Genomic DNA, 17,514 nt, shown 5'->3' with positions numbered 1-17,514 from the left:
ACGCATGGAATTTAATATTATTTAGGTTGATATTCTTGCTTATTATTTCAGAAAAAAAATCTTAAAAATTTCAATATGAAAATTGAAAGCAATTCAAAAAAATTGCTAACATGTAAATTTTAATATCCTATGCATAATTTCATATTTTGAACATTTTTTATTTTTGTTTAAAACTTAAAATTTTGCGAATTTAATATAATTTATAAAATATAATACGTATATATATTTAAAATACACTAAATTTAATTGTTAATTGACGTTTTTGGGAATGAATTTTATCAAAACATGCCTGAATCCGAAAATTTGAAAGAACGAATTACACAATCATATATGTAGAATTCAAAATACAAACTTAAAGATTGTATACGTTTAAAATTATTCAGATTGTGTTTGATTTCCACTCATTCTGTTTCTTTTGAACTCTAACACTAACATTTCATGATGATTACATGATCCATTTATACATGGTTGAATTGTTCCAGATTCTACCAGAAAATCAATCCAAATTTCTCAATGCATTCATGTTGATTGGACAAAATTTAAAATTTATCAGCCTGTTTCCAGAGAAACTCATATATTCCCTAATGAAATGTAATTTTTGCTACATTTATTTCAATCAAATTTCAAAAAATTGACTGCAGAGCTTGAAAAGGTGATGAATCATGTTGTTATTAGATGCACATATTAGATTTACTATTTCCAAAAAAATGCTCAAATTTGAATAGTTTTTAGAAAATTTGGAATTACACTCCTTACATTATATATAATTAAATGTTTAAATTTTATTTATTTTTCCCTTTTAATTTTATAACGTGCTCTATCAAAACTAACCTCTCAATTGAAGGCCACAAAATCTAAGTAGTGAGGGCACACAAATTTTGTATGGAGTACGGTTCAATTTTTGAGAGCCTCACTACTTAGATTTTGTGACTACCTTATTTATATAATTTAAATATTTCATTATTAAATAACAACATCACAAGAAACTATTGCAAACAAGTTTCCGCTTTTTCAACAGGCGTAGGTGGAACCACCATTATGAAATATTTAATTATTGATGGAAACTCTGCTGAAACCAGAATTTGTGCTGCTTCAGACGACATAGCAAAATATAACAACATTATTTTCACAAATAATACGTCAACCAAACCAGATAAATATCCAGGGATGCTATATTCTTATGGATGCCATTTATATATTGAAAACTGTTTTATTGCAAAAAATAACCAAAATGGACAATATTTGTTTGGAACTCATATTAATAGTGGTTCATGGGGGCTATTATTTCCAGGCTCAATAACAGTATCTAATTCTTATATTGACACAACAGAAAATTTATACAAATCAGGTCAAAAAGTTAATATAGGACCAAATAAAGATGTTTCTATTGAACTTCATCTTCATTCAACAGATCTCTGCCCTGGGACCAAATCAATAGTTTATATTCACAAAGAAAATAAAATCACAGATCATATTCATATTGAGGACCTTAGAAAATCTTTCCTCAAAAGAAGGTAACCTCTAACATCAGTATATTACAAACAAAATATTTTTTTTTTGAAATTTATCTCCATTCATCAAATTCTTTGTTTTGCAAAAATAAAGGAAGCAAAATTATTAATTAAATAAGTTTTGAAGACATTTTTGCAATAAAGGAAAGAATATTTTACTTTCTTCAAATTCATTTTCTTTAGTTATTTTTGATTTTCAGAGAAATAAAAAAATGTTTGAAATAAAAAAAAATCAATTAAAAAATTTTTTACTGTTGCAAGTATAATTCAGCAGTCTTATTTCCATTCTTAGCTGCCTTCTGGAAGTAGTTCTGTGCGAAAGCAGGATCTGCTGTAACACCCAAACCCTTCAAGAAAATGAGACCCATGTTGAAGAGTGCATCTGGATCATTAAGTTCATCAGCTGCCTTTCGAACCATCTTAACACCTTCGAGTGGTGCGAGTTTGACAACTTCTCCTTTGATGAACATTACTCCTAAGTTGTTCATAGCCTTTGCATAGCCTTTATCTGAAGAAATCTTGAGAAGTCTTGCAGCACCTTTCTTGTTCTCTTCAACACCTTTAGCGTTCATCAACATGATTGAGTAGTTGAAGATGGCTGCAGTAGAACCACCTTCTGCAGCAGTCTTAACGAGTTCTGCACCTTCTTCTTCGTTCTTTGGCAACAAGATACCATCTGACATTGTAACACCGATGTTGTTCTTTGCAGCAGGAACGTTCTGTGATGCAGCCAACTTCCATTCGTTCAAGACTTTCTCTTGGTCTGATTCGTAAAGAGAAACATTGAACTTGGCGACGGATTGTCCTTGAGATGCTGCCTGGTGGAACATCTTCGTTGCCTCTGCGTGATCTTTGTCAATACCACTTCCGTTCTCAAGTTTGTAAGCCAAGTTGTTGATAGCGCGTGGATGTCCTGCGTTTGCAGCAAGTCTGAAGTATCTGACTGCATCGATTTCGTTCTTTTCAACACCTGTTCCTTTGTCAAGAAGAATGCCGTAGTTGCATTGAGCAGCGACATTTCCGTTATCTGCGGCAACTTTGAACTTTTGTGCTGCGAGTTTTTCGTCTTTGTCGACACCTCTTCCTGTCAATAACATTGCGGCCATGTTGTTCATAGCTGCATAATGGTTCTGGTTCTGTGCACGAGCGTATGACTGGAATGCGAGGCGCTCGTTCTTGATGTTTCCACGGCCTTGTTCGAGGAGTCTTCCCAAAGAGAACTGGCCTTCAGCGATGTTCAATTTGGCTGCAACTGTGTAGTGCTTGAATGCTTCTGTGTCGTTCTTTGTGACACCGTGTCCGTACTCGCACTTCAAGCCTGCAATGACTTCCTTGTATCCTTCAACAGCAGCTTTGACAGCTTCATCATCTGCTGATTGTTTCTGTTTCGTAACGATTACGTTGATTTCCTTCTTTGCTTCTTCCAAGTTCTTCTCTGATTCTTGCAATGCTTTGTCCTTGGAACTGACTTCATCTCTCAAGTTGGAGCACTGGACTAAGAGTTTCTTGTTCTCTTCGTTTCTGTCTTCGCTTTCTTTTTCAAGTTGTGACTTAGCGTTCTCGAGTTCTTCGATTCTCTTGTCTTTCTCTGCAATTTGTGCTGAGTATTTGTTCTGTGTCTCGATGAGGATGTTTTGTGCTTCTTGTGCTCCTGATGATTGCAATTGCTTCAACTGTTCAATCTGTTGTGATAATTCACTAACTTCTGCTTCACGGCGTTTCTCTTCTTGGCTCTGGAGGTTCTTCATCTGTTCGATCTCTTGGTCTTTCTGTTTAAGAAGCTCTTCCTTGTTGTTGTTGAGATCTTCGATTTCTCTGAAACGCTTCTGTATTTCTTGGTCTTTTTCTTGCAACAACAAATCTTTCTTTGCAAGGTTCTGTTCGTTTTCACTGCGGAGTTGTGCCAATTCTGAGTTCTTTGCCTCTTTGATTGCGTTGATTTCGTCATCCTTCTTCTTCAACTCTTCATCTTTCTGTTGGTTGAGGTTCTGGAGTTGTTCGTTTGCTCTTGCAATTACAGCATTCATTTCATTGTCCTTGGCTTTGATCATGATATTTAACTGCTCATTTTGTTGTTGTGCTGCTGCTAACTGTTGCTTTAATTGTTCTAATTCACTTGAAAGATTTCCTGATTCATTGTTCTTCTGTTCGAAATCAGTTGTCATCTTTGCAAGTTGTTCTTCTTTAGCTGCTTTTTCGTTTTTGACATTTTCAAGTTCTTGCTCCTTAGAAGTCTTTTCATTCTTTACTTCTTCAAGTTCCTTTTCTTTAGCTTCTTTTTCGTTCTTTATGTTTTCGAGCTCTTGTTCCTTAGCTGTTTTCTCATTCTTAACATTTTCGAGCTCTTGTTCTTTTGCAGCTTTTTCATTTTTGACATTTTCGAGCTCTTGTTCTTTTGCAGCTTTTTCGTTTTTGACATTTTCAAGTTCCTTTTCTTTAGCTTCTTTTTCGTTCTTTATGTTTTCGAGCTCTTGTTCCTTAGCTGTTTTCTCATTCTTGACGTTTTCAAGTTCTTGTTCTTTTGCAGCTTTTTCGTTTTTAACTTCTTCGAGTTCTTTTTCTTTGGCTTCTTTTTCGTTCTTGAGATTCTGGAGTTCTTGTTCCTTTGCGTTGTTTTGCTGCTTGAGTTCTTCTGCTTCTTTCTCCTTTTGTGCCTTTTCTTCGTCAAGTTGTTTGACTTTTTCTTGGAATTCAAGGAGTTGTTTGTTGAGATTCTCGATCTGCTGAAGTGCATCGGCTGGAACCTTTGGATTCTTCAGTAAAGCGTATAATTTCTCGATTGTTTCGAAGAATTCAGCGCAAAGAGGGCAGAAATTAAGAGCTGGGTCTTCAAGTAATGTATCGATGTTCTTTGACATGACAACAAGTGCATCATGAAGATCGCCTTCACTCTCGTTGACCATCTTCTTGATTGTTGCGAGGATGTATTTACGACGATCGGCATTTCTCTTTGCAGCAGCGATATTCTCTGGTTTCTTGAAGAAATGGTAAAGCTCGGAAACTTGTGTGACAACGGATTTCTCATCTGGGGCTTCTACTTCAAGATCTTGTGGATCTAAGAAAACGTTGATTCCGCATTCATTCATTACAAGGAAAGCTTCATTGATTGAGTTTTCTGGAGTAATGGAATCGTAATCAACAATTTCTGGTAAGTAATGGTGCAAAATTGCGCAGAAAGGTAAGCCGCCATGCCAGGACTTGGAAAAGTCGACAATATTTACGCCATTATGGTTGGCTGTGCTCTCTTTGGCCCATTGGAGAAGCTTGTCACGACCTGAAATCTGTTCACCTTCTGCAAGATCTTCTTTGATTGCTTCAACTTGGAATTTGTTAATAACAGACCAAACAAGACCTAAAATAAGCTTCAATGTACCATTCAAAACATCTTCACCGCCAATACCGACTAATTTAATTTTCAAAGTATTCTGTATGAAATCGACAGCCATATGGCAGTTCTCAAGCATTTGTACTTTTTGCTTTGGATTCTTGTGCCATCTAGAAGGGAATGGCTTCTTTGATAAGATTTCGCATAAATTAATTAAAATTGTACCATCGCAAAGATCAGTCTTGATATCATTGATATTGAGCTTTCTTTGCTTCAAGTATGAATTCATCCATTTTGTAAAAGTGTTAATTTGGGTTTCTTCCCATGTTCTAGTCATGATATAAAAATAATGCTATAAAAAGACGATAGAATTGAATTCACTACAAACTTTTTATCTTTTATTTGATTAAAACTACTGGTACACAAACAGGATTTCCAACTTTAACAGAAAAATTTCACAAAATAATTTCGAAGGATTAGAAATTTTCAAGATATCGACGCAATATCTCAATATTACCATTGCAATGTACTATGTTTCCATAATTTCTACTATTAAATCTTCTAAAGTTCTAAATGACCTGATCTTTATGCAGATTATGTTTTTTTCTCTCCAAATTAATGAATAGATGAACTTACTTTCAACAAGATACCTTTTTGTACAGGTTTTTCCTTCTTGGGTTAAACAAATTATAAATGAATATTTTGAAACTTTATTTCAGCTTCAACTATCATGTTGATACCAATTACATAGAAATGGTGTTCATCATATTTCATTTGCCGCGCTTACTTTACTATTGCTTGTCTATTCGAATCCAAACCAATTGCATATTTTAGTTATTATATATACATTCATACGCCTGAGGTATATTTGAGATGTTTTATTATTATCAATTTTCGAACATTGCATATAATAAGATCCTTTCATATAATTTTTCCTCTCTTTCAATATAATTGAAAGAATTTTGGAATATATAAAACTTTGTGATGTATATTTCTAGATAATTACAAGTACAGTTTGGAAATAACAGTTATTCTTAAAAATATGATAAAAAATCAAGGTGACCGGTTCTTGAACCTATGCTTTATGAAAATCTACATGACAGACGAGTTCCATTATCCAGTATAGACATTCCAAATAGTAAAAATAAAAATTTCAGCAGTAATTCAACTTTTTACAATATTTTCATAACATACAGATCCGAAATTGGAGAAATCTCTTGTATTCTAAACAATAAGAGATTGATCCAACTATCTTCATATATTAAAATAGTTGGCGATTCAATTATAACATATTGCATCAGATTCGGATCATTTTGGAAATCACAATTTTTATCAAAATTAATCCACTTATCCACTAATGAATGGGAAGAAGTCTATCAAACAGAGTATTCAAGCGAAGTATTCAATCAAAATCGAATATACAATGGAAGCTTTGAAGAATTTTATGTTCGAGAAGTTTATTTCTCAAATCTTGGCAATGAAGGAGTTATTATTCTTGAAGAATCAGGGGTTAAATCACTTATTTCAACGTGTTCTTTCGAGAACTCATCTCGAAATAATCGAGGTGGATCGATTTATATCTCTCATGGTCAAAGCTCAATTCAAAAAGTTTGTAGTTTTGGGTCTCAAGCGAAAGAAATTGGAAATTTTTGCTATGTTTATAGTCCAGATTTTTCAACAAACATCAATGATTTTCTTGAATCATCGATAACATATAGCAATCGAGGAGATCTCACAAATTCTGATACAATCTATTTATATAATTTAAATATTTCAATATTAAATAATAACATCACAAGAAACTATTGCAAACAAGTTTCTGCAATTGCAACAGGTAATGGAGATGGAACTGCCATTATGAAATATTCAATTATTGATGGAAACTCTGCGGAAACCAGAATTTGTGTTGCTTTAAACGACATAGCAAAATATAACAACATTATTTTCACAAATAATACGTCAACCAAACCAGATAAATATCCAGGGATGCTATATTCTTATGGATGCCATTTATATATTGAAAACTGTTTTATTGCAAAAAATAACCAAAATGGACAATATTTGTTTGGAACTTTTAATAATAGTAATTCATGGGGGCTAGTATTTCCAGGCTCAGTAACAGTATATGATTCTTATATTGACACAACAGAAAATTTATACAAATCAGGTCAAAAAGTTAATATAGGACCAAATAAAGATGTTTCTATTGAACTTCTTCTTCATTCAACAGATCTCTGCCCTGGGGCCAAATCAATAGTTTATATTCACACAGAAAATAAAATCACAGATCCTATTCATATTGAGTTCTCACGTTTTTTTTACTTATCGTCACTTATTTTCTTTTCAAAATTAAAAAATTAATTGTAAAAATTTTTTACTGTTGCAAGTATAATTCAGCAGTCTTATTTCCATTCTTAGCTGCCTTCTGGAAGTAGTTCTGTGCGAAAGCAGGATCTGCTGTAACACCCAAACCCTTCAAGAAAATGAGACCCATGTTGAAGAGTGCATCTGGATCATTAAGTTCATCAGCTGCCTTTCGAACCATCTTAACACCTTCGAGTGGTGCGAGTTTGACAACTTCTCCTTTGATGAACATTACTCCTAAGTTGTTCATAGCCTTTGCACATCCTTTATCAGAAGAAATCTTGAGAAGTCTTGCAGCATCTTTCTTGTTTTTAATATTATATAAAAATGAATTTTAGTGCAGCAAAATAGTTTATCTATATAAAACTAAAAATTTTCACACAGCATTTCTCTTAAATTAGCAATAATTGGTCGAATGATATTGACGATTTATCGATTATATGGTCATTTTAATGGATGGTATTTCATAATTGTCATTACTTGAACAATATATACTATAGGGTCATTTTGTTATTGAAATATCAATAATTTCAGACATGAATTTCTGTTTTGTTTAAAAAAATCACGGTTTTCTCAAAAGTCGATTGACCAATAAGAAATGAATTCATGAGAATAGCAAGAACTGAAATATTTTCCATGGAAAGTCTTTTTTTGAGAGTTATGCAAAAAAGACCTATAAAAATCTCCTAAATAGGAATCTCTATTAAATTGCACGAGATATTTGTTCGAAGGATAACAGGTTGCAGTTATTTCTTCACAAAAATGTATTCTGAAAATTGAATTATTTTGAGAAGGTGTTGACCCCTTATCATCCAATTTGAAAGAACCCGTCAACCTCCCAATTCAGAGAAATTGAAATAAGCCCATACACTGTTATTCCTGAGTTCACTTTTATCTCTGCATGTCAACAGTACGCGAGATATTCGAGAAAGATGAAGTTGCAGGCCTCAAGGCTTTCGAAGAGAAGATCAAACCACTTGGTTTATCTGAGGGCGCAAAGGAAAAATTACTTTACATGTTCAAGTCCGCCTTTTCCAAGGCATCTGCTGCCGATTGCATGATTGACTGGCAATACGTTGTTCCACTTACAGACAAGGAATAAACACCATACGAGACACTTAAGGATCCAGAAAATCCAGCTGAACTCCTCAAGAAGCTCGTTATCGTCAAGCTCAATGGTGACCTTGGCACAACAATGGGCTGCACAGGACCAAAGTCTCTCATCTCCTGCAGAAACGGCAAGTCATTCTTCGACATTGTTGTTGACCAGGTTAAGGAGCTCAACGACAAGTACGGAACTGATGTTCCACTTGTTCTCATGCACTCCTTCAACACAGACGACATCATGAGACCACATGTTGAAGCTGTCAAGGATGTCAAAGTTATCACATTCAACCAAAACAAGTTCCCACGTATCTACACAGACACACTTGAGCCAGTCCCAGAGAATGCCGAGTCCCCAATCTCAATGTGGAACCCACCAGGCCACGCAGATGTTTACCATTGCCTCCGTGAGTCTGGCTTACTTGACAAGTTCCTCGCCGAAGGAAAGACAATCATGATGATCTCCAACATCGATAACCTTGGCTCTGTTGTCGACCTCAAGGTTCTCAACAAGGCAATTACAGAAAACCGCTCATACATGGCCGAAACAGTCCTCAAGACACTTGATGACTGGAAGGGTGGCATGCCAATCATGTACAAGGGCCACATGAAGCTTCTTGAAACAGCTATTGTTCCAAAGGAGCATTTCAACGATTACACAGATATGAACTTCCTCAACTACTTCCACGCCAACAACTTATGGGTCAACCTTGTTACACTCAAGCAGGATCTTTCCGATGGAACACTCAAGCTCGATACAATGAGAAACTACAAGAAGTACAACAACCGTGAAATTGTACAATTAGAAGCTGCTTGCGGCTCTGCAATCCAGTCTTTCAAGGATTCATGCGCTGTCAGAGTTCCAAGAAACAGATTCCTTCCAGTCAAGTCTTGCAACGAATTACTATTAGTCAGAGCTAACGTTTACATCATGGAAGGATCACACTTTGTCCGCAATCCAGCCAGAAAGATCGCTGACCTTCCATCCATCCAACTTTCTCAGATCTACCAGCACGTCGAAGACTTCGAGAAGAGATTCCCAGAAGCTCCAGATATGGTAGATCTCGTCAAGCTCCACGTCGATGGCGATGTCTTCTTCGGCAAGAACATCAAACTTGTCGGAAACGTTGACATCCAGATTCCAGCTGGCCAGACACTCACAATCCCAGACGGAAAGGTTCTCAAGGACTGCACAATTCGCAGTGCTGCTGATTTGTAAACTATTTTCTTACTTAATTTAAATTTATTTTATTTGAATGTTAAATTATGACCTATGAACATAGCTCTCAAATGTATCTTAGATAGATACAATCATTCCAAAAAAGCACCAATGAATCTTGAAAATTTGAAATCAAATCTGGCTAACAGATGCAGAATTGGTTTTTATTTCTACTATCTTTACAATCAATTTGAACTGTAAATAATTTCTATTTGTTTTTGTACTATTTGAATTTACATCAAATTTCACACAAAAAATCTTCAACGCACGTTTAAAATTATGAATTCCTTTCTCAAGCGTATTTCTGCACCTGTTCAAACATACACTCCAAAGGAATCATCATATAATGTCAAAGAGAACAACAATTTCTTAGATACTACAGAGGATTTCGTAAATGCACAGAAGAATAATTATGTTCAGCTGCCTAACAAGTATAACATTCTACTATCTCAAATGGAAGAGATTTTTGCAATATTTGCATTAAAAAGAAATTCTCAATCATATCCAAAATCAATCGAATTTAACAAATTAAGAACTGGTGTTGAACAAGGCGGTCATTCTTTTACACAAGAGACACTAGCTTCAATTTTATATCTGATTCCAAAAAGAGAACTTGTTGCAAAATGGGTTAATGATGCAAGATTAAAACGAATCTACAAACTTAAAGTGCTTCTAATGCAAAAGCCAGCTGTTGATGAAATACTTAAAGAAGCACGTCAGACTTTGACATCAGCATTGATAAAAAATCATGATCAATGGTGCCAAAGAAATAAGATAAACGTTCCTCAAGGAATAACAATTTTACATCCTAATTTTCCTTTACAGGAACAAGTACTTATTCCAGCACAGCATATCCCTCCAACACCTCAATCAGGAAATATTGACCAGTTCTTCGTTCAAGAACGAAAACAGTACGAAGAGATCCAACCAATGATAGAAGAGAAAAAAGCAAGATTTTTGTCTGAAAATTCAGCATTTACCACAAATAAGAAAATTATGGATCGCTATGCAGATAAACAAGTCAGATTTGCATGCTGGAAAGAAGTATACGGAAAAGAATCCGAAAAACAGAAGGAATCTGCAACTCTACTTTCATTGAATAAGATTATTCGTGAAACATTCGTTTCTAAGAAAAAGACGGTTCTTAGATTATCAGATCTTTTTGATGGTATTAGAAACCACAAACAATATACGTCCGCAACTGATTTCGACACGATTAATGGTCTTGTCGATAAAGTTGTTGAAAAATCTAATGGAGTTTATGAGCTATTCACATGCCAAAAAGATAAATTCCTCCGCTATAATTCGAAGAGACAACTTGGAGCTGTAACTTCAATTATATATAAAAATAGTCAAAATCCAATAGAATGCATTTTGTAAATGTTATTATAATAAACACTTATATATTAGATATATACATTTTCCCACTAATTTCATTAAATATTTATCAACTTTCAAAATCATATGATATTATCTCATTCAACCACAGAATGATCATACATAACAGGAAGGATATTAAAAGACTTCATTTATTATGATTGATTTAACTAAAAGAAAGTAGAAATATCTCAATACTTATCAAAAGACATATTAATAACCAATTCCAGAGATGAACGAAACATCAATTGGATTAGGTTCTTGTATGCGCTATAATTGCAGAAAAAAATTGTATTAAAAAATATTGTAGTCCGATAAATGCATATTTACTTTATGCAGCTGATGGCTGAAGTTCAGTCTGCCTCTCTTCTTCTTTCTCGGCTGATGGAATCTCTGGGATGTTATATTCTTCAGCAATTTCGTCTTCGAGGATATTAAGAAGATCATTACTTTCTGCTTCAACATCACCTTCTGGTGTTGAAATGATTTGAGCTGTTTCTGAAACGCGGCCACGAATCTTATCGTATTTGACTGCAGCAGCGGCGATTTTTTGCATATCCATCTGTCCAACAGATTTTTCTAACTCTTTGACAACAGCATCTAAGCTTTTAGCCATTTTCGCTTGAACTTCTGCCATCTTTAAATCAAGAACCATAGATGAGATCTTTGCAGCGTTTTGCTGTAAAAGAAGTGCTTGTTGTTGAGATCTGATAGCATTGTTTGCATAAATTTTGGCGAATTCACGGTTTCCCTTTTGCAATTCAGCCTTTGCTTTTCTCTTTTCCTTTTCGGCGTTTTTCTCTTCGCGAGCAGCTTCCTTGTTGAGCATTTTTTCTTGAACTCTCAACTTGAGTTGCATATCAAGTGTAGAAGCCATTTTTATTTTTGCGTTGTCAAATTCCCGGTTATTTTTTTTCACTTCCCTGCTTTATGAAATCCCACACAATCAACTCTAATTTAAACAACAAAAAATTTGGAGCTAAATTTATGCATTAGAAGTCCAAAAATTGTCAATTCATTCTTGTTGTCATATTACAAGCTATATTGTCTTAGGGAAAACTTTTAACAGAACATCATTCCATTTCCATGTTCTCCAAAGCATATTGATATTAATCGGTGATATTTTTTCACAAACTCCATAAATAGTAAAGAGTTATTGACGATTCATAAATAACAGTAGTAGTACATATGATTGACAGATAGTGGATTCCTCAATTATAAAAAATAAAAATGATTTTGATTTGATTTCAGTAAAAAAGACCATCTGGAATAAAAATTTTGATGTTTTTAAGAATATTATGAGATGTCATAGTGAATATCATGATAAAATATATTTGATATGACACATTAGTTTTGGGAGGAGAAAAATTGACAAATAAGAATTTTATAATGTCTGATATTGAAGCCCTCAAAAGCCAGCTTAGCCTTGTTGATCAGGCAACAGATAATGCTACATCAAGCCTCAGCCAGAGGACAAATTATATCGGACTTGATTGGGAAATTGGAATGGGCGTTTCAGCAAGTAGTGGCGATACCAATCCAGATCCTTTCATTTCCCTTAAGTTCAAGGGCGTTAATAACAACGGAAATATTGAAGAGCATCTTGTTAGACTTACTCCTCAGCAATTTTCTGAATTCGCTCAAAGTGTTTCTAGAATGCAGAAATCTATCTCTTCTTATAATTAAAATAGTATTTTAATGTAAATCTTATTATTACAGCTATTACAAATTACATTAAGTCGATTTTTTTTACATAAATATATCATATGAGTTTAAAAAAGTCAATTTTTTTTGAGAAATACACTCTAGAATGGGATGAGGAAAAACAAAGAAATCGATTAATTAACATAATACAAATCTTTTAAAAATCAGTGAATTCTTCGTCATCGTCATTCTTCAACTCGAAATCATTATCTTCTTCGATATCATCTGTGCGTTTCTTCTTCTTTTGAGCTGGCTGATCATCTTCGTCGTTTTCATCGTCATCTTCATCATCTTCAGCCTTTTGTGAAGGATTTTCTGGCTCTACATCATCTTCAAAGTATGGATCATCATCTACAGGATCATCCAGTTCTGGTAATGGCTTTGGAGTTGGCGTTGGAGTTGCAACAGTTAATGCGCACTTCTGATTGCGTAAGAAATGAACAATTGAATCCTTATCTTCTTCACCGGTGTAAGGAGTCCATTTTCCGCTTTTAACAAAGAAAGCAGAATAAGATTTTCCGGCAAGTTTCTTATTTATTTCAGTAGATTCACTTCTATCGACAGCGAAGAACTTGGCACCACGACGGACGGCAGATTCTGCGAGTCTTGAAGCGTTATGTAATTGTTGTGATTCTTGATCCATTGGCTTATCAACAATAACAAAATTGCAAAGAGGCTTCTTTGTAATGTTGAGAAGATCCTTTGGAGCAATATAAAGTAAGTTATTTGCGTTGGATGTTGGTCTAATTCCGGAACCTTGACGAATGAATTTAACAAAACTGTCAACATCGAAGTTTCTATTGTATCTCTTTGGATGTGTGTTTGTTTTGAAGTATACATGCCATGCAGGATAATCTCTAACTGATGAAGATTCGCAAACATCAGTTGCACGATCACAATCAAGCTGACCAAACATTACTCTTTCCTCACGAGAATACATCCTACTGACTTCTTCGAAAACTTCTTCAACGGAATCACAAGCTGGGCAATTTTTTTGATAGAAATGAATTACACGGATGTTATCTTCAACACCAGTGAATGCAAAGTATGAATCTTTTATCAAATTCGCAACTGTTGGAGCATTAATAATGTTAAGAACTGTGAACAAAATCATTTTTGGTTGAACGGTTTTTTTCTTATTTTGGAAATTTCATAGCTGAAATCGTGCTTTCTTCTCATCATTACATTGCAAAATGAGTTACAAATAAGAGTTATAATTAAATTTGTGAAAAACCATGAAATTAGGGCAAATTTCTTTTGATTTTTCCAATTTCACAGTTCTAAAGATAAATTAAATTCTATATTTAAAATCTTCAAGGTACCTATTGTTATTGTTTAGAAGATGATATTCAAAAAAAATGACTATGAATAATCAAGTTTATTCATTCTACATAAAAAATAGCATGGCTTAAGATTTTAAGCCTTTGGATCCTCATCGGTGTTATCAAGGGATTCGGCCTTATTTTCATCGACTTCTCTAACGAACCAGAAGCCGAAGAATGTGCCGCAGAGGGTAATAATACCGTAGAAGAGGAAGAGACCAAGGGTGGTGATCTTCTTCTTAAGTGGATCGGAAATGAAGACAATGATGAATGAGAGGAGCCATGAGGTCATGCCGTTGATGGATGAAGCCATTGGACGAACTGATGGTGGGAAGAGCTCTGGAGAAGAGTACCATGGCATTGGGGCAAGACCAAGACCGAAGCCGAATTGGTAAAGGAAGATAAGAACAACAGGAAGAATGTTTGACCAGTTAAACTTATCATTGAAGCCGAAAACAATAAGTGAAGCAGCACATAAGAGGCCAGAGATTGTCCACATTGCACGACGGCCTAAAACTTTAATGAGACCACCGGAGAAGAAGCAAGCAACAAGTTGTGCTGTTGTAGCAATGATTGACTGATAACCGGGTGATAATCCTTCAATATTAGCTTTCTTGAAAAGTCCCTTGAGATCTGCAAGAATAGCGTTGATGCCAGAGAATTGCTGTGTAAGCATGATAAGTAAAAGGACAACAAGTGGCCAGATGTACTTGGCTTGGAAGATTGACTCGGAAGTTTGTTCCTTGTTATCTTCACCATCACCTTGGCTTTTGATTGAAGTTTCTGGAATTAGCCAGATAAGACCGCATTGGACAGCATGAGAAACAGCTGCATAAATGCACATTACAAATGGATCTTGATATTCACCAATGAAATAAAGAATGATGATACCAATAACAATGCAAATTTGATTGAAGGTACCATAAAGACCAGTTTGTTCGGCTGGGGCAACTTCCAGAAGAAGAAGTGGGCCAAGGGATGAAAATGCACCGAGTATGAAACCTTGAAGAATACGCATGACGAAGCCCATCCAGAATGTCTTAGCTTTCATGAAAGCTAAGATCACCCAGAAGATTATTGAGAGAATATTTACAATGAGAACAACTAAACGGCGGCCAAGTCCAAATTTGAAGAGAAGTGTAGGGATATAAGGACCGATAGCACCTGTAAGTTGGGTAATAGCAACAAATAAGTTCCAATTTGTGTCACTTGGGAAACTTGAGCCCCATTGTTCCAGGAATTTGTCATGTGCTGGGGATGGATAACCAATAATGTATCCAAAACCAAGAGGAGTGAAGCATACAATTAATGCATATAAAAGTTCGCGACGGAATAACGAAGCCATGACTTTATATCTGAAGTTTTATAAAATGAACTCATTTTATTTCATTGTAACCTCTCAATTTTTTTGAGAAGTTTATGAAATCTTTTGATATCAATATCGAATTGAGTCTATAATCTTAAATTTTGGAATATTTTGATGCAGTAATATTGTTTATAATTATTTTAGAATGATGCATAATGAGAGGCTACTTATAATTGAAAAATTGAAATAAAATTGATAGGACATTTGAAATTTGTTACGGGACCACTATACATCGTATTAGTTTGTATAAATCAATAAATATATCAGGTGAAAAGTTCTATAAATTGTATCTACTTCTTCATTTAATTAATTGAGAAAATTAAATAAATTCATGATTGTTAATTAATGAGACAATCCCTATGGATCAACCCAAATTTCGACTCCTAGAGATAATTTTGCGGAAATAAAAGATGACAGAATTCAATGAGTTGAATAAAATTTCAATTATCAGAAAAAGCATTGTAAAGCACGCATCGGAGAAAACTGAATGCACTTTTAAAATGTAATTTGTGCAGTTGCCATTATGTTACACCAAATTATCCGTGATTTCACGGGTAAGAAAAAAGTTTATTTAAACATTCATTTTTGATGTTTTGTTCGACATTCACATAGACACAGTGTGAGATTATGTTGTAAACAGAAATTCATCAAAAGTGACACCTCAGAAAAGCTAAAATATTGAATTTTTGGAACTTTTGATAGAGCACGTTTTTAAATATTAATTAAAGTAAATGTATATTTTGTAAAGATTCTTTTAAATAAAAAATAAAATTTTGAAGAAGAACACAAAATCTTCTGAAAAATAATATCACATAAACTCATATTATTTTCTAATATATAACTATTTTATATAAAAATCAAATTCAATGATCTTAAAAGCGAAGGATAAACCTCAAAAATTACGAATATAATGAGTGGGAATATAATGCTTATCTATCATAAAACCATATGAAATATCAATTTTTGCTTTACGCCTAATTTTTGACGACAATTAGCAAAAAATGTTAAATGTTAACACTCAGTCCATTTGAATATGAAAAATAAAATTGACTTTGATTAAATGTTTTTATTTATCATGCAATTCTTCTTGCGACCAAAGATTTGAATAAAAGTTCAAAAAATAAGATAGCTTAATAAATAATATACGGTAGTGTTTACTAATAGATGAATAGTATATAAATTCTATTAAAATGGATTTGATCCAAAAAAATATAAAACCAAAAATAATTGTTATAATTTAAATGAAGAAGTAATTTAAAACGATTTTATTTATGATCAAATTTTATATATTTTTTTGGATCAAATCCATTTTAATAGAATTTATATACTATTCATCTATTAGTAAACACTACCGTATATTATTTTTTAAGCTATCTTATTTTTTGAAATTTTATAAAGGTGACCAAACTATTTTTTGAAAGTCCGCCATAACTTTAATGGTACTATTTCAGCGTGTACAATGAATACAAAAATTCTAAGAGTGCCACATAAAATAGTACTTTAGACTTGAGTTAATGCTACCAAGCAAATGTTAAAAAGATGACTTTAGTGTTTTGATAATCAAAGATTAAAATCATTATTGTCTAAATCAATAATCATAACGACAGAAGTTAATGTTTTTTCATCAGTGCTTTAAATCCACTTTTAAAAGTATACCTCAAAAATCAAAATATCAAAAAAAATTGGCCGATAGGTTTGGCTTTAATTTTTGTCTGCTTTTATGATTTGATATGGATGTTATAATTTTAAAAGTTGAGCCAAATTCACCAATAGATTTTTGAGATTTGCAAATACTCAATAATTTTCAGCGTGTTATCTTTTATTAAAAGAACTATTTGGTTTCAGTATCATATAAATTGATATTTACTTTCTATTTGAACCTTCATTTAGCTAATGATTTAATAATACAGATTTCATCTAGTCCTTATAAGAGAATTTTGAATTTGTTATAATAAAAAAACAAACAGATATAGCTTACACTTCTATAATAAAGATACCTTTTATAGAAATCAGTATGAAATGTGTTTTGGCTTATTGGAAGCATATCAGACATAATCGCCATAATCAAAAAATCTATATACCCAATAAGTAATAAATTTGTCGATATAGATTTTCCATAAAATTAGTTTTTAGTCTGATCTTAAAATAAATTTAATTTTTTATAAAAAAAAATCACATTTAAAAGTACCTTTTTAGTAGCTCGAAATCCTGTTGGTGGATTT

At 33.5% G+C, this 17,514-nt stretch overlaps 8 protein-coding genes across 8 annotated transcripts, besides 2 other annotated features; 3 read left to right on the top strand and 5 right to left on the bottom strand.

Moving 5' to 3' along the window:
* Positions 1 to 950: 950 nt before the first annotated feature.
* On the bottom strand, positions 951 to 5,174 carry TVAGG3_0560210 (ERAD pathway; the record flags this gene model as incomplete). The annotated part of the gene is made up of 1 exon (XM_001580003.2): positions 1,760 to 1,981. The coding sequence occupies one exon, from the start codon at positions 1,979 to 1,981 to the stop codon at positions 1,760 to 1,762; it is 222 nt and encodes a 73-aa protein (XP_001580053.2).
* Positions 5,175 to 6,641: 1,467 nt separating this feature from the next.
* TVAGG3_0560200 (ERAD pathway) lies at positions 6,642 to 7,543 on the bottom strand (the record flags this gene model as incomplete). Its single annotated transcript, XM_001580004.2, has 1 exon — positions 7,211 to 7,450. The coding sequence occupies one exon, from the start codon at positions 7,448 to 7,450 to the stop codon at positions 7,211 to 7,213; it is 240 nt and encodes a 79-aa protein (XP_001580054.2).
* Positions 7,544 to 8,072: 529 nt separating this feature from the next.
* On the top strand, positions 8,073 to 9,691 carry TVAGG3_0560190 (UTP:glucose-1-phosphate uridylyltransferase protein; the record flags this gene model as incomplete). Its single annotated transcript, XM_001580005.2, has 1 exon — positions 8,396 to 9,523. The coding sequence occupies one exon, from the start codon at positions 8,396 to 8,398 to the stop codon at positions 9,521 to 9,523; it is 1,128 nt and encodes a 375-aa protein (XP_001580055.1).
* Positions 9,692 to 9,776: 85 nt separating this feature from the next.
* On the top strand, positions 9,777 to 10,950 carry TVAGG3_0560180 (winged helix DNA-binding domain family; the record flags this gene model as incomplete). Its single annotated transcript, XM_001580006.2, has 1 exon — positions 9,803 to 10,853. A coding segment is annotated over one exon (1,051 nt), but the record flags the coding sequence as incomplete, so codon positions are not given.
* Positions 10,951 to 11,138: 188 nt separating this feature from the next.
* Positions 11,139 to 11,788, bottom strand: TVAGG3_0560170 (vacuolar transport; the record flags this gene model as incomplete). Its single annotated transcript, XM_001580007.2, has 1 exon — positions 11,232 to 11,777. The coding sequence occupies one exon, from the start codon at positions 11,775 to 11,777 to the stop codon at positions 11,232 to 11,234; it is 546 nt and encodes a 181-aa protein (XP_001580057.1).
* Positions 11,789 to 12,270: 482 nt separating this feature from the next.
* TVAGG3_0560160 (COMM domain family) lies at positions 12,271 to 12,639 on the top strand (the record flags this gene model as incomplete). Its single annotated transcript, XM_001580008.1, has 1 exon — positions 12,290 to 12,586. The coding sequence occupies one exon, from the start codon at positions 12,290 to 12,292 to the stop codon at positions 12,584 to 12,586; it is 297 nt and encodes a 98-aa protein (XP_001580058.1).
* Positions 12,640 to 12,761: 122 nt separating this feature from the next.
* TVAGG3_0560150 (disulfide-isomerase C17h9.14C-related family) lies at positions 12,762 to 13,718 on the bottom strand (the record flags this gene model as incomplete). The annotated part of the gene is made up of 1 exon (XM_001580009.1): positions 12,762 to 13,718. The coding sequence occupies one exon, from the start codon at positions 13,716 to 13,718 to the stop codon at positions 12,762 to 12,764; it is 957 nt and encodes a 318-aa protein (XP_001580059.1).
* A 259-nt stretch (positions 13,719 to 13,977) lies between these two features.
* Positions 13,978 to 15,548, bottom strand: TVAGG3_0560140 (major facilitator superfamily transporter; the record flags this gene model as incomplete). The annotated part of the gene is made up of 1 exon (XM_001580010.2): positions 14,021 to 15,271. One exon carries the CDS (start codon positions 15,269 to 15,271, stop codon positions 14,021 to 14,023), a length of 1,251 nt encoding a protein of 416 aa, XP_001580060.2.
* Positions 15,549 to 15,920: 372 nt separating this feature from the next.
* Positions 15,921 to 15,958: a mobile genetic element.
* A 728-nt stretch (positions 15,959 to 16,686) lies between these two features.
* Positions 16,687 to 17,514: part of a mobile genetic element that runs on past the window's edge.

The sequence above is a fragment of the Trichomonas vaginalis genome, chromosome II (assembly GCF_026262505.1).
Source record: "Trichomonas vaginalis G3 chromosome II, whole genome shotgun sequence".
Classification (NCBI taxonomy): Eukaryota; Parabasalia; order Trichomonadida; family Trichomonadidae; genus Trichomonas; species Trichomonas vaginalis.
The sequence above is the reverse complement of the archived record's forward strand: the minus strand, read 5'-3'. Positions and strand labels throughout refer to the sequence as shown.